Source organism: Somniosus microcephalus, chromosome 26 (assembly GCF_052327205.1).
Source record: "Somniosus microcephalus isolate GS21.2 chromosome 26, FLI_Smic_1.0, whole genome shotgun sequence".
Lineage (NCBI taxonomy): Eukaryota > Metazoa > Chordata > Chondrichthyes > Squaliformes > Somniosidae > Somniosus > Somniosus microcephalus.
Genome location: NC_141012.1, coordinates 32,366,545 through 32,380,036, shown reverse-complemented (window position 1 = coordinate 32,380,036; position 13,492 = coordinate 32,366,545). Strand labels below are relative to the sequence as shown.

Here is a 13,492-nt window from a genome sequence, read left to right as displayed (position 1 = left end):
TTTTCAGTTCCCACCACAAACTCCGTTCCCTAGCCACTGACTCCATCCCTCTCCCTAACATCTGTCTGATCTGAACCACACTGTTCACAACCTTGGTGTCATATTTGACCCTGAAATGAGCTTCCAACCACATATCTGCAGCTTAACAAAGACCGCCTACTTCCACCTCCGTAACATCACCCGTCTCCGCCCGCTGCTGAAACCCTCATCCATGCCTTTGTTACCTCTAGACTTGACTCTTCCAATGCACTCCTGGCTTTCCTCCCACATTCCACCCTACGTAAACTTGAGGTCACCCAAAACTCGGCTGCCCATGTTCTAACTCGCACCAAGTCCAGTTCGTCCATCTCCCCTGTGCTTGCTGACCTACATTGGCTCCCGGTTAAGCAGCGCCTCGATTTCAAAATTCTCATCCTTGTTTTCAAATCCCTCCATGGCCTCGCCCCTTCCTATCTCTGTAATCTCCTTCAGCCCCACAACCCCCCCGAGATATCTGCACTCCTCTAACTCTGCCCTCTTGAGCATCCTTGATTATAATCGCCCAACCTTTGGTAGCCATGCCTTCTGTTGCCTAGGCCCTAAGCTCTGGAATTCCCTGCCTAAACCTTTCTGCCTCGCTACCTCTCTTTCCTCCTTTAAGACGCTCCTTAAAACCTACCTCTTTGACCAAGCTTTTGGTCACCTGCCCTAATTTATCCTTATGTGGATCGGTGTCAAATTTTTTGTCTTAAATCACTCCTGTGCAGTATCTTGGGACGCTTTATTATGTTAAAGGCACGATATAAATACAAGTTGTTGTTGTTATTGTAAAGACCAAATAAAAATGATCTTAGCCCTTCAGTCTAATTAGTTCTCTGAGTAATTGGCTCAAAGACTGGTGTGGGAGAAATGGGTTTTGCTTCCTGGGACACTGGCACCAGTACTGGGGCAGGAGGGAGCTGTTCCGTTGGGACGGGCTTCACTTGGCCAGTGCTGGGACTAGAGTCCTGGCGGATCATATAACTAGGGCTGTAGAGAGGGCTTTAAACTAACTAGTGGGGGGGAGGTTCCTAGAGAGCAAATAATAAAAATGACAACAGAGAAGGTCATAGACTTAGGTAGCAGTGGGAAATTAAAAACCAGAGCGTGTCAGGAAGGGGCAGAAGGTATGGAGTAAAAGGTAAAGTAATAAAAAGGGCAAAAGCAGGAACTAAGTGTCACAAAACACATTTGAAAGTTCTCTATCTGAATGCACGTAGCATTCGTAACAAAATAGACGAGTTAATGGCACAAATAGCTACATATGGGTATGATCTTGTGGCCATTACAGAAACATGGCTGCAGGGTGACAATGCCTGGGAATTAAACATACCAGGTTATTTAACGATCAGGAAGGAGAGGCAGGAAGAAAGGGGAGGTGGGGTGGCTATGTTAATAAAGGAAGGAATCACTGTAATATAGAGAAATGATATTGGGTCAAAAGATCAGGATAATGAAACAGTTTGGGTGGAGATAAGGAATAATAAGGGGAAAAAAACACTAGTGGGCGTAGTCTATAGGCCTCCGAACAGTTGCAACTCGGTTGGACGGAGTATCAATCAGGAAATAGTTGAGGCTTGTAATAAGGGAACATCTATAATTATGGGGGATTTTAACTATCATATTAATTGGACAAATCAAATTGGGCAGGGCTGCCTTGAGGATGAGTTCATTGAGTGTATTAGGGATGGGTTTCTTGAGCAGTATGTAACTGAACCGACCAGGGGGCAAGCAACCTTAGATCTGGTCCTGTGTAATGAGACAGGATTAATTAAAAATGTCCTAGTAAAGGATCCCCTTGGAATGAGTGACCATAACATGGTTGAATTCCATATTCAATTAGAGGGTGAGGAGGTTGGATCTCAAACAAGCGTGCTAAGCTTGAATAAAGGAGACTATGAAGGTATGAGAGTGGAATTGAGTAAAGTGGATCGGGAAAATAGATTAAAGGGTAAGACGATACATGATCAGTGGTGTACATTTAAGGAGTTATTTTACAACTTCCAAAAAAAATATATTCCACTGAGAAGAAAAGGGTGTAAAAGAAAAGACAGCCATCCATGGTTAAGTAAAGAAATTAAGGATAGTATTCGACTAAAAACAAGGGCATAAAAGGTAGCCAAATCTAGTGGGAGGATAGAGGATTTGGAAAACTTTAAAAGACAGCAAAAAATAACAAAAAGATTGATTAAGAAAGGGAAGATAGATTATGAAAGTAAATTAGCAAAAAATATAAAAACAGATAGTAAGAGTTTTTATAGTTATATAAAAAGAAAAAGGGTGGCTAAAGTAAATGTTGGTCCCTTAGAGGATGAGACCGGGAAATTAATGGTGGGAAATATGGAGATGGCAAAAACACTGAATGAATATTTTGTATCAGTCTTTACAGTAGAGGACACTAAGAATATCCCAACACTGGACAAGCAGGGGGCTATAGGGGGGAGGAGATAAACACGATCAAAATCACTAAGGAAGTGGTACTCGGTAAAATAATGGGACTCAAGGTGGATAAATCACCTGGACCTGATGGCTTACATCCTAGGGTCTTGAGGGAAGTGGCGGTAGGGATTGTGGATGCATTGGTAATAATCTTCCAAAACTCCCTGGACTCAGCAAAGGTCCCGGCAGACTGGAAAACTGCTAATGTAACACCCTTATTTAAAAAGGGCAGTAGACAGAAGGCTGGAAACTATAGACCGGTTAGCCTAACATCTGTGGTAGGTAAAATTTTGGAGTCCATTATTAAGGAGACAGTAACAGGACATTTGGATAATCATAATTTAATAAGACAAAGTCAGCATGGTTTTATGAAGGGGAAGTCATGTTTGACAAATTTGCTGGAGTTCTTTGAGGAAGCAACATATAGGGTGGATAAAGGTGAACCAGTGGACGAAGTGTATTTAGACTTCCAAAAGGCATTGGACAAGGTGCCACACAAAAGATTATTGCTTAAGATAAAAAATCACGGGATTGGGGGTAATATTCTGGCATGGATAGAGGATTGGCTATCTAACAGAAGGCAGAGAGTTGGGATAAATGGTTCATTCTCAGACTGGCAATCAGTAACCAGTGGTGTTCCGCAGGGGTCAGTGCTGGGTCCCCAACTCTTTACAATCTATATTAACGATTTGGAGGAGGGGACCGAGTGTAACATATCAAAGTTTGCAGATGATACTAAGATGGGAGGGAAAGTAGTGAGTGAGGAGGACATAAAAAACCTGCAAAGGGACATAGACAGGCTAAGTAAGTGGGCAGAGATTTGGCAGATGGAATACAATACTCGAAAGTGTGAGGTTATGCACTTTGGCAGGAAAAATCGTAGAGCAAGTTATTATCTTAATGGCAAGAAACTGGAAAGTACTGAAGTACAAAGGGATCTGGGGGTCCTGGTGCACGAAACTCAAAAGGTTAGTATGCAGGTGCAGCAAGTGATTAAGAAGGCCAATGGAATGTTGGCTTTCATTGCTAGGGGGATAGAATATAAAAATAGGGAGGTATTGCTTCAGTTGTACAAGGTATTGGTGAGACCGCACCTGGAATACTGCATACAGTTTTGGTGTCAATACTTAAGAAAAGACATACTTGCTCTCGAGTCAGTACAAAGAAGGTTCACTCGGTTAATCCCGGGGATGAGGGGATGGACATATGAGGAGAGGTTGAGTAGATTGGGACTCTACTCATTGGAGTTCAGAAGAATAAGAGGCGATCTTATTGAAACATGTAAGATTGTGAAGGGGTTGGATCGGGTGGATGCGGGGAGGATGTTCCCGATGATGGGTGAAACTAGAACTAGGGGGCATAGTCTTAGAATAAGGGGCTGCTCTTTCAAAACTGAGATGAGGAGGAACTACTTCACTCAGAGGGTGGTAGGTCCATGGAATATGCTGCCCCAAAAAGCTGTCGAAGCTACATCATTACATAAATTTAAAACAGAAATAGACAGTTTCCTAGAAGAAAAGGGAATTAAGGGTTACGGGGAGCGGGCAGGAATTTGGACATGAGTCTAGGTTCGGATCGGTCATGGCCCTGTGGGTAGCGGAGCGGGCCCAGGGGCCGTGTAGCCTGATCCTGCTCCTGTTTCGTGTGTCTAATTCTGTTAGATTCAGGAGATTGTCCTGTGATAGTGGATTGGCGGTTAGGATCAGATCAGCCATGATCTTATTGAATGGCGGAGCAGGCTCGAGGGGCCGATTGGCCTACTCCTGCTCCTATTTCTTATGTTCTTATTGTATCTTTAATGTATATGCTATGATGATTGGGCAGGGAACCTCTACAAGGTTCATGCCTGCCTTTCCCATGCCACTGAGTTGTGATAAGAGCCAGCTAATTTCCTACAGAAAGGAAGAAAATCAGAGGGAGAGCAATCACCATGCTATCCTCATGCATCTCCTACAAAGCAGAAGCAAAGGCTTTGGAACAAGTTGCCAACCAGCCATATAGGCCATAGCTCATCTTTCAAGAGTCTGTGATGGAAAATTATGCTTGGTCTGTTAGAAGGAGCAGGCTCACATAGCTGAATAGCTGCTTCTTATTTATTTACATTGCACTCTTGTAAGTTTTTAACAGTTTGAGCTCGAATGAGCAGTGTGTGATGCCTGATGAAAGACTCTATGCCGTATATAATTTCTAAAATAAAATACAAAGTTGAAACAAGCATGGTCCTTCCCCTCCTTACTGAAACCAATTTTGGATTTACTTTCAAATGGAAAACATTTATAATGATATTAGCCTTAAGTGCTGTATATGTTAAACCAAGGCTTAAGCTGAGCCAACTTCCAGTGTCACATTGTCCTCATTTTATAAGAAACTGTGAGCAGTGAAATCATTAAAAAAATGATAACCATTATCACAGTTCTTGGATGCAAGGACCTACTTTTCTGTCCAGTACTGTGGGTATAAATTTATGGCCAATTCCTTCCACTTCATATGAAGCCTCGCCTGATAGGTTCAGTTCTTCTGGTTCAGCCATGTTTGAACCTTCAGGATCAACAGCAACAATCTAACAATAATAAAGAAAAACAATTATCTTTTTCAGACATACTCGCGTAAGTTTTTTATTTGTGAATAAAATATAAATGAAATTATAGCAGAGTTCTGGTTAGGTAAAAGGGCCAGTTTCTTCCTTTCTGACCTTGAAATGAGGTCAGTGAGCTCTCAATCAGATTTAATGGCGTTTTATAGTACCCGTACACTGCCATTATACTGCATATTTTACACCAAAGCACTGCTGTGAATTTTGCGATGCATGTGCCTTAAGTGCAGTATAATGCTGGCAGGGCAGATCTCTGTCGTTGCAAGTGAGACAAGTAAGACTTCAAAGAGGTGCATCATTGTCCCATTACATAGAATTTATAGCACAGAAACAGGCCATTCGGTCTGTGCCGGCGTTTATGCTCCACATGAGCCTCCTCCCACACCTCTTCATCTAACCCTATCAGCATATCCTTTCTCCCTCGTGTGTTTATCTAGCTTCCCCTTAAATGCATCTATACTATTCGCTTCAACTACTCCCTGTAGCAGCGTGTTCCACATTCTCACCACTCTCTGGGTAAAGAAGTTTCTCCTGAATTCCCTATTGGATTTATTGGTGACTATCTTAGTTTTATGGCCCCTTGTTTTGGGCTCCCCAAAAGTGGAAACATCTTCTCTACGTCTACCCTATCAAATCCCTCCATAATTTTGAAGACCTCTATTAGATCACCCCTCAGCCTTCTCTTTTCAAGAGAAAAGAGCCCCAGCCTGCTCAGCCTTTCCTGAGAACCTCTCAGTTCTGGTATCATCCTTGTAAATCTTTTTTGCACCTTCTCCAGTGCCTCTATATCGTTTTTATAATATGGACTCTTTTCAATCAGTAGAATACTCCTCACAGTCCACAGTATGTTAGCAGTGCTCTGTGCATGTTTTTGAGTATATACACAGCCAGCCCTGTCACTCCCTTCTCACTTCACCTCAATATCAGAGGAGCAGTATAACTGCAGCTCTCCCCTGTGCTTCACAAATACTTGTGGTACGACACTGCCCATGGGAATATGAGACAGCATTAGAATCATTTTATTGGCAAGAGTTTGGTAGCAGACTACACACTTCTGTATATTCAGATGGCATGGAACTGATATAAAACCGATGCAAAATTGACAGTCTCACAGAGGGGCCATAAAATGGCTGATGTGAGAAATGGAAAATGTTACACTGGTGTAGTAGATCGTTGGGTTGAGACATTTATGACTGACTAGCATCTACCTCTGCTGTACAGACCTGGGACTGTTTTATGGTGACATGGAGCGCTTGAAATTCGAGTGTTTCAATTTCCTGGCCTAATATTCCTCCTTTTGATGAGCATAAAATTCAAATACCCTCCCCGCCACCCGCTCCCCACACCCCTAAAATTGAGAATGAGCTATTTGGGATTCAGGCATATATACCAGATAGATAGCTTCAGTTCCTCTATAAATCTGAATTAATGGCCGGAATTCTCTTTACCTGGGTGGGTCCAGTGCGGCCGGTGGCTAAGTCAAGTCCCAACCCCGCTGCTGGCTCCATCCCGCTGTTGAAAGTGAACTTACCTTAATGGGACCTATTAAGCCCGCCCAGCGTGTTACCCGGCTCAATGAGATGGAGCAGGTCTGGTGACATCATTCATGACGCGTTTTAAGCTGGGATCCTTAAAGGGACCCTGGCCACATGACATTTGAAGTTTAATCTAACAAAGCGGGTATTGAATCTTTACTCTACACTAATATAATAAAGTTATATATGAGTGACAAAGAAATATTTAAATAATATTATCATTATGTAATCTACAAATACGATCAAGAACCTAATTAAAAAATGTACATTAATTGGGAAGTTATTGGTGCTTTAGTCACAAATCTATAGACCTTTGTATCAGTAACTGGTACAAATAAAAGATGTGTGTGTATAGGTAATACATAAAATTAAGCAGATTTTAAATGTAATTGTAAAGGGTGGATTTACAATCTTATGCAAGTTCAGCGGAAGAGCTGTGGAATCTCTGAAAAACAGTGTAAGTGGTGCTTACGATGTGTTTCTGGGATTTCTGCAGCTCTTCAGTTGAAGTTAACAATGGACAAATAAGAGAACCTCTGCAGAAATTCACCCCCAAAGTCTCAGACTGAAAAATTAAATTAGTCATATAAGAACATAAGAACATAAGAAATAGGAGCAGGAGTAGGCCAATCGGCCCCTCGAGCCTGCTCCACCATTCAATAAGATCATGGCTGATCTGATCCTAACCTCAAATCTTCTATCACTCTGCATCCACCCGAACCCATGTGATCTCCCGGGAGAGGCGAAAAACCAGATAAAGACCCAATGGCCAATTTGGGAGAAAAAAATCTGGGAAATTCCTCTCCGACCCATCTAGGCGATCGAAATTCTTCCAGGAGATCACTCTGTCCCTATATTTTCTACAGTACTTACCTTCTGTAAAGGCGATCTCCACCCCAGCCAGGAACAGGAATAAAACCATCTCCTGAAATCTAACAGAATTAGAACACAGTAGGAGCAGAACAAGGCTACACGGCCCCTGGGCCCGCTCCACTACCCACAGGGCCATGACCATTCCGAACCCAGACTCATGTCCAATTTCCTGCCCGCTCCCCGTAACCCTTTATTCCCTTTACTTCTAGGAAACTATCTATTTCTGTTTTAAATTTATTTAATGATGTAGCTTCCACAGCTTTCTGGGGCAGCAAATTCCACAAACCTACCACCCTCTGAGTGAAGAAGTTTCTCCTCATCTCAGTTTTGAATGAGCAGCCCCTTATTTTAAGATTATGCCCCCTAGTTCTAGTTTCACCCATCATTGGGAACATCCTCACCGCATCCACCCGATCAAGCCCCTTCACAATCTTATATGTTTCAATAAGATCGCCTCTCATTCTTCTGAACTCCAATGAGTAGAGTCCCAATCTACTCAACCTCTCCTCATATGACCACCCCCTCATCCCCGGGATTAACCGAGTGAACCTTCTTTGTACTGACTCGAGAGCAAGTATGTCTTTTCTTAAGTATGGACACCAAAACTGTATGCAGTATTCCAGGTGCGGCCTCACCAATACCTTGTACAACTGCAGCAATACCTCCCTGTTTTTATATTCCAACCCCCTAGCAATAAAAGCCAACATTCCATTGGCCTTCTTAATCACTTGCTGCACCTGCATACTAACTTTTTGAGTTTCGTGCACCAGGACCCCCAGATCCCTTTGTACTACAGTACTTTCCAGTTTCTTGCCATTAAGATAATAACTTGCTCTATGATTTTTCCTGCCAAAGTGCATAACCTCACACTTTCCAGTATTGTATTCCATCTGCCAAATCTCTGCCCACTTACTTAGCCTGTCTATGTCCCTTTGCAGGTTTTTTATGTCCTCCTCACTCACTACTTTCCCTCCCATCTTTGTATCATCTGCAAACTTTGATATGTTACACTCGGTCCCCTCCTCCAAATCGTTAATATAGATTGTAAAGAGTTGGGGACCCAGCACTGACCCCTGCGGAACACCACTAGTTACTGGTTGCCAATCTGAGAACGAACCATTTATCCCAACTCTCTGCTTTCTGTTAGAGAGCCAATCCTCCACCCACGCCAGAATATTACCCCCAATCCCGTGATTTTTTATCTTGAGCAATAATCTTTTGTGTGGCACCTTGTCAAATGCCTTTTGGAAGTCTAAATACACTACGTCCACTGGTTCCCCTTTATCCACCCTGTATGTTACTTCCTCAAAAAACTCAAGCAAATTTGTTAAACATGACTTCCCCTTCATGAAACCATGCTGAGTTTGCCCTATTAAATTATGTTTATCCAAATGTCCCGTTACTGTCTCCTTAATAATGGACTCTAACATTTTACCAACCACAGATGTTAGGCTAACAGGTCTATAGTTTCCAGCCTTCTGCCTACTACCCTTTTTAAATAAGGGTGTTACATTAGCAGTTTTCCAATCTGCTGGGACCTTTGCTGAGTCCAGTGAGTTTTGGAAAATTATTACCAATGCATCCACAATCCCTACCGCTACTTCCCTCAAGACCCTGGGATGCAAGCCATCAGGTCCAGGGGATTTATCCGCCTTGAGTCCCATTATTTTACCAAGTACCACTTCCTTAGTGATTTTAATCGTATTTAGTTCCTCCCCCCCTAGAGCCCCCTGTTTGTCCAGTGTTGGGATATTCTTAGTGTCCTCTACTGTAAAGACTGATACAAAATAATTGTTCAGTGTTTTTGCCATCTCCATGTTTCCCACCATTAATTTCCCGGTCTCATCCTCTAAGGGACCAACATTTACTTTAGCCACCCTTTTTCTTTTTATATAACTATAGAAACTTTTACTATCTGTTTTTATATTTTTTGCTAATTTACTTTCATAATCTATCTTCCCTTTCTTAATCAATCTTTTTGTTATTTTTTGCTGTCTTTTAAAGACTTCCCAATCTTCCATCCTCCCACTAGATTTGGCTACCTTATATGCCCTTGTTTTTAGTCGGATACTATCCTTAATTACTTTACTTAGCCACGGATGGCTATCTTTTCTTTTACACCCTTTTTTCCTCAGGGACTGAAAGCAAATTGAACCAGTGGAATGAGTGATGAGAATGAAATTGTTACGATTGATGACTTGACTTAATCTGTAACTGGACAATCATAGCATACTGTGAGAAAAACCTGACCAGAAACAACACAAACATTTATTTAAATGGTATATGTCATTTTTTTAGTGCAGATCAATTCACTGCAATTACTGTTGAGTTGGAAGGCAACAGCCGAGAAAGGCCAGTGAAAAATGTATTTCACTCACCATCCAGTGTAGGAGGGGAGCCTTCAGTACTCACCTCCCTTCAGGAATTTCTGAATTAACATTTACCAGTAGCTTTTCAAGTAGAAGAGAATCTCCATCAATCTGTAGCTGATGTAATCAACATGTTTTTATTTTGGTTTGTTTTTCATGCTGTCAAGTAATCAGCTGGAGTAATGGCCACTGAACTCCCGCCTCAGGTTAACAGATGTGGTTCCCGAGCTGCATGACTCCCATGGCCACCCAGGGAAATTTAAAAAGTAAGTGAAAAAAGGCTCTTAAGTGCCTGTAAACTACCTGATAATCATCTCAATTGGGTCCCCCGCCGCTGCCGGTCAGGTCGGCTCCGCAATGTCAGATGCGCCTGGGGGAAAGGTGCGTGGGAGCGAGATGGCAGCGGGTTGCCAACCCACTGTCAAAAATAACAACTTTCCCACCCGACCCATCACCAATCTCGCCTGCTACCACCCCAGAAAATTCAGCCCAATCACTCCAACATTACAGCTACTTGGCAGGCAGAGCAAACCTTTTATTACATTAGCAGTAAAGAAGTCAATAGGAAGTCACCCTTTTTCAAGTATCTCTTTCATCTTGAAGATCAATGGGCAGTTCAATATAGCTAGAAGGTTTTATATCAGTATTCATTTGTTCTCTATAATATGAAATACCTGGCAGTTGGGACATTTTTCCTTGAATTTCCTTGCGATGCCAGTGAGGGTAGCACCAGTTCCAGCACCTGCTACCAAAACATCGACTTGTCCTAAGGAGATATAACAAAATAGAATCTCAATCTCGGGGTTCCAATCTCTCAAATGACAGAATTAGAATTGAGCCAATGGTTGAATTGGAAATACTCCTCCTTCAATGGTTTTTTAGTATTGTATTGCAGTCTGAATATAGGGTGAGCTTGCAGCACTAGGTCTGCTCAAACCATCAACAGTCACTTCAGCAAAGTTAAATTTCAATAAGGTTACAGAGCTGTTTGCTCTATGCTAAGAACCATGGGTAAGCACTGATAATATTTTGATTAATTTGAGTTCCCCTCCAAGTCACACGCCATCCTGACTTGGGAGTATATCGCCATTCCTTCATCGTCACTGGGTCAAAATCCTGGAACACCCTCCCTAACAGCACCGTGGGAGTACCTTCACCACACATTCGTGCCACACAAGTGCCAGGCAATGACTCTCTCCAACAAGCGAGAGTCTAACCATGGCCCCTTGACATTCAACGGCATTACCATCCCCGAATCCCCCACCATCAACATCCTGGGGGTCACCATTGACCAGAAACTTAACTGGACCAGCCACATAAATACTGTGGCAACAAGAGCAGGTCAGAGGCTAGGTATTATGCGGCGAGTGTCTCACCTCATGACTCCCCAAAGCCTTTACACCATCTACAAGGCACAAGTAAGGAGTTTGATGGAATACTCTCCACTTGCCTGGATGAGTGCAGCTTCAACAACACTCAAGAAGCTCGACACCATCCTGGACAAAGCAGCCCGCTTGATTGGCACCCCATCCACAACCTTCAACATTCACTCCCTCCACCACCGGCGTACCGTGGCTGCAGTGTGTACCATCTACAAGATGCACTGCAGCAACTCGCCAAGGCTTCTTCAGCAGCACCTCCCATACCCGCGACCTCTTCCACCTTGAAGGACAAGGGCAGCAGGCGCATGGGAACATCACCACCTCCAAGTTCCTCCAAGTCATACGCTGGGTCAAAATCCTGGAACTCCCTCCCTAACAGCACTGTGGGAGTACCTTCACCACACGGACTGCAGCGGTTCACGAAGGCGGCTCACCACCACCTTCTCATGGGCAACTAGAGGTGGGCAATAAATGCTGGCCCTGCCAGCGACACACACATCCCATGAACGAATAAAAAAAAATTTAGTGTGCAAAATCTATCTGCACTTCTACAAATGATCTACAATACCACTGGAACACCCTATGCTTTATGTGTTCTTAGATAAGTTAAGAATAGCTCCTGCAAAGAATCACTATCCATTGTACTTACCATCACACTGATCCAGAATTTCCTCTGCTGTAATGTCGTAATGTGTTAATGGATTGCCAGCATTTTGATACTGAGGATAAAATAAATATTGACATTATCTTTTCTATTTAAATCAAAGCAATAGATTTATAGCCAAACCTTACAATTTCCTGGGGTAATATAGGACCAACTTTCAAAGATCAAGTTGAATCTCTCTGCAAGTCTCATTGTAATTTATTTGAAATAAAATGGCCCCCCGCCATGAGAAAATCAAAGTTGGATGTACTTTTAAATATATATATATTGCACAATATGCTGTTGTAATGTGTAGAGCGCAGCAGAATTACAGTAGCTGTACTGAAAGATGAGTTTCCACCTGATCAAACACGTGTGAGTTTGGAATCACGTTCTTCAGCTTCCAAGCCATTCCAATGTATGAGTCAGGGCTATTGAGGCTTGCAGCATTTGGTGTCCTCACCACTGAAGTCCCGAGGGCTTTTAACAGATCGACCTACATAAAATGAAAATATTTGGCAAATTGTTGCTAAAAATAACTGTTGAAAGTTGGAAGGAACGCTGCTTCTACAACAACAAGATACTGACACCACAAAACACACGAATGGACTAGAAATTCCATGCCATCTTTGGTGTAATGTCAGTATCTAATCGGGGCAAGTGTCTTTTTTGACAGTGCTTATGCTGGTTTTCAGACCCAAGGTCAATTCCCCCCAAATTCCCTAGCTCTTTTCGGCCGACCAAGTGAGGTCATTTAAATGTATTATATTGACAGCCAGTGACAAAAAAAAAGAAAGACTTGCATTTATATAGCACCTTTCACGACCTCAGGACCTCCCAAAGCGCTTTGAGCCAATGAAGTACTTTTGCAGTGCAGTCACTGTTGTAATAAGAACATAAAAACGTAAGAAATCGGAGCAGGAGTAGGCCATACGGCCCCTTGAGCCTGCTCCGCCATTCAATAAGATCATGGCTGATCTTCGACCTCAACGCCATTTTCCCACCCGATCCCCTTATCCATATAATGGAAATGCAGCAGCCAATTTTTGCACAGCAAGCTCCCACAAACACCAATGCGATAATGACCAGATAATCTGTTCTTCGTGATGTTGACTGAAGGATAAATATTGGCCAGGACTCCGAGGATAACTCCCTGCTCTTCTTCAAAATAGTACCAGGGGTCTTTTACGTTCAAAGAGAGAGCAGATAGGGCCTCGGTTTAAAGTCTCATCCAAAAGGCGACATCTCCAACAGTGCAGCACTCCTTCAGTACTGTCAGCCTAGATTTTTGTGCTTAAGAACTATAAGGTGCAACTGTTCACAGAATCACAGAATCACAGAATCCCCACAATGCAGATAGAGGCCATTTCAGCCCATCGAGCCTGCACCGACACACATCCTACCCTAACCCCGTAACCCCACGTATTTAATCCCCTAACACACTAAGGGTCAATTTATCATAGCCAAATCAACCTAACCCGCACATCTTTGGACTGTGGGAGGAAACCGGAACACCCGGAGGAAACCCACGCAGACACAGGGAGAATGTGCAAACTCCACACAGACAGTCGCCCGAGACCAGATTTGAACCCGGGTCCCTGGTGCTGTGAGGCAACAGTGCTAACCACTATGCCACCATG

The 13,492-nt window shown here is 43.0% G+C and overlaps 1 protein-coding gene across 1 annotated transcript in view; it reads right to left on the bottom strand.

Moving 5' to 3' along the window:
- The window catches only part of LOC147100384 (cystathionine beta-synthase-like protein), a 52,945-nt gene that overhangs the window by 23,401 nt on the left and 16,052 nt on the right, over positions 1-13,492 (bottom strand). The window contains exons 5-8 of the mRNA XM_085968255.1: positions 12,214-12,348; positions 11,859-11,928; positions 10,502-10,593; positions 4,892-5,017 (exon numbers count right to left, since the gene is read on the bottom strand). Coding sequence (XP_085824381.1) covers positions 4,892-5,017; positions 10,502-10,593; positions 11,859-11,928; positions 12,214-12,348 — 423 coding nt within the window. The remainder of the gene's footprint in view (positions 1-4,891; positions 5,018-10,501; positions 10,594-11,858; positions 11,929-12,213; positions 12,349-13,492) is intronic.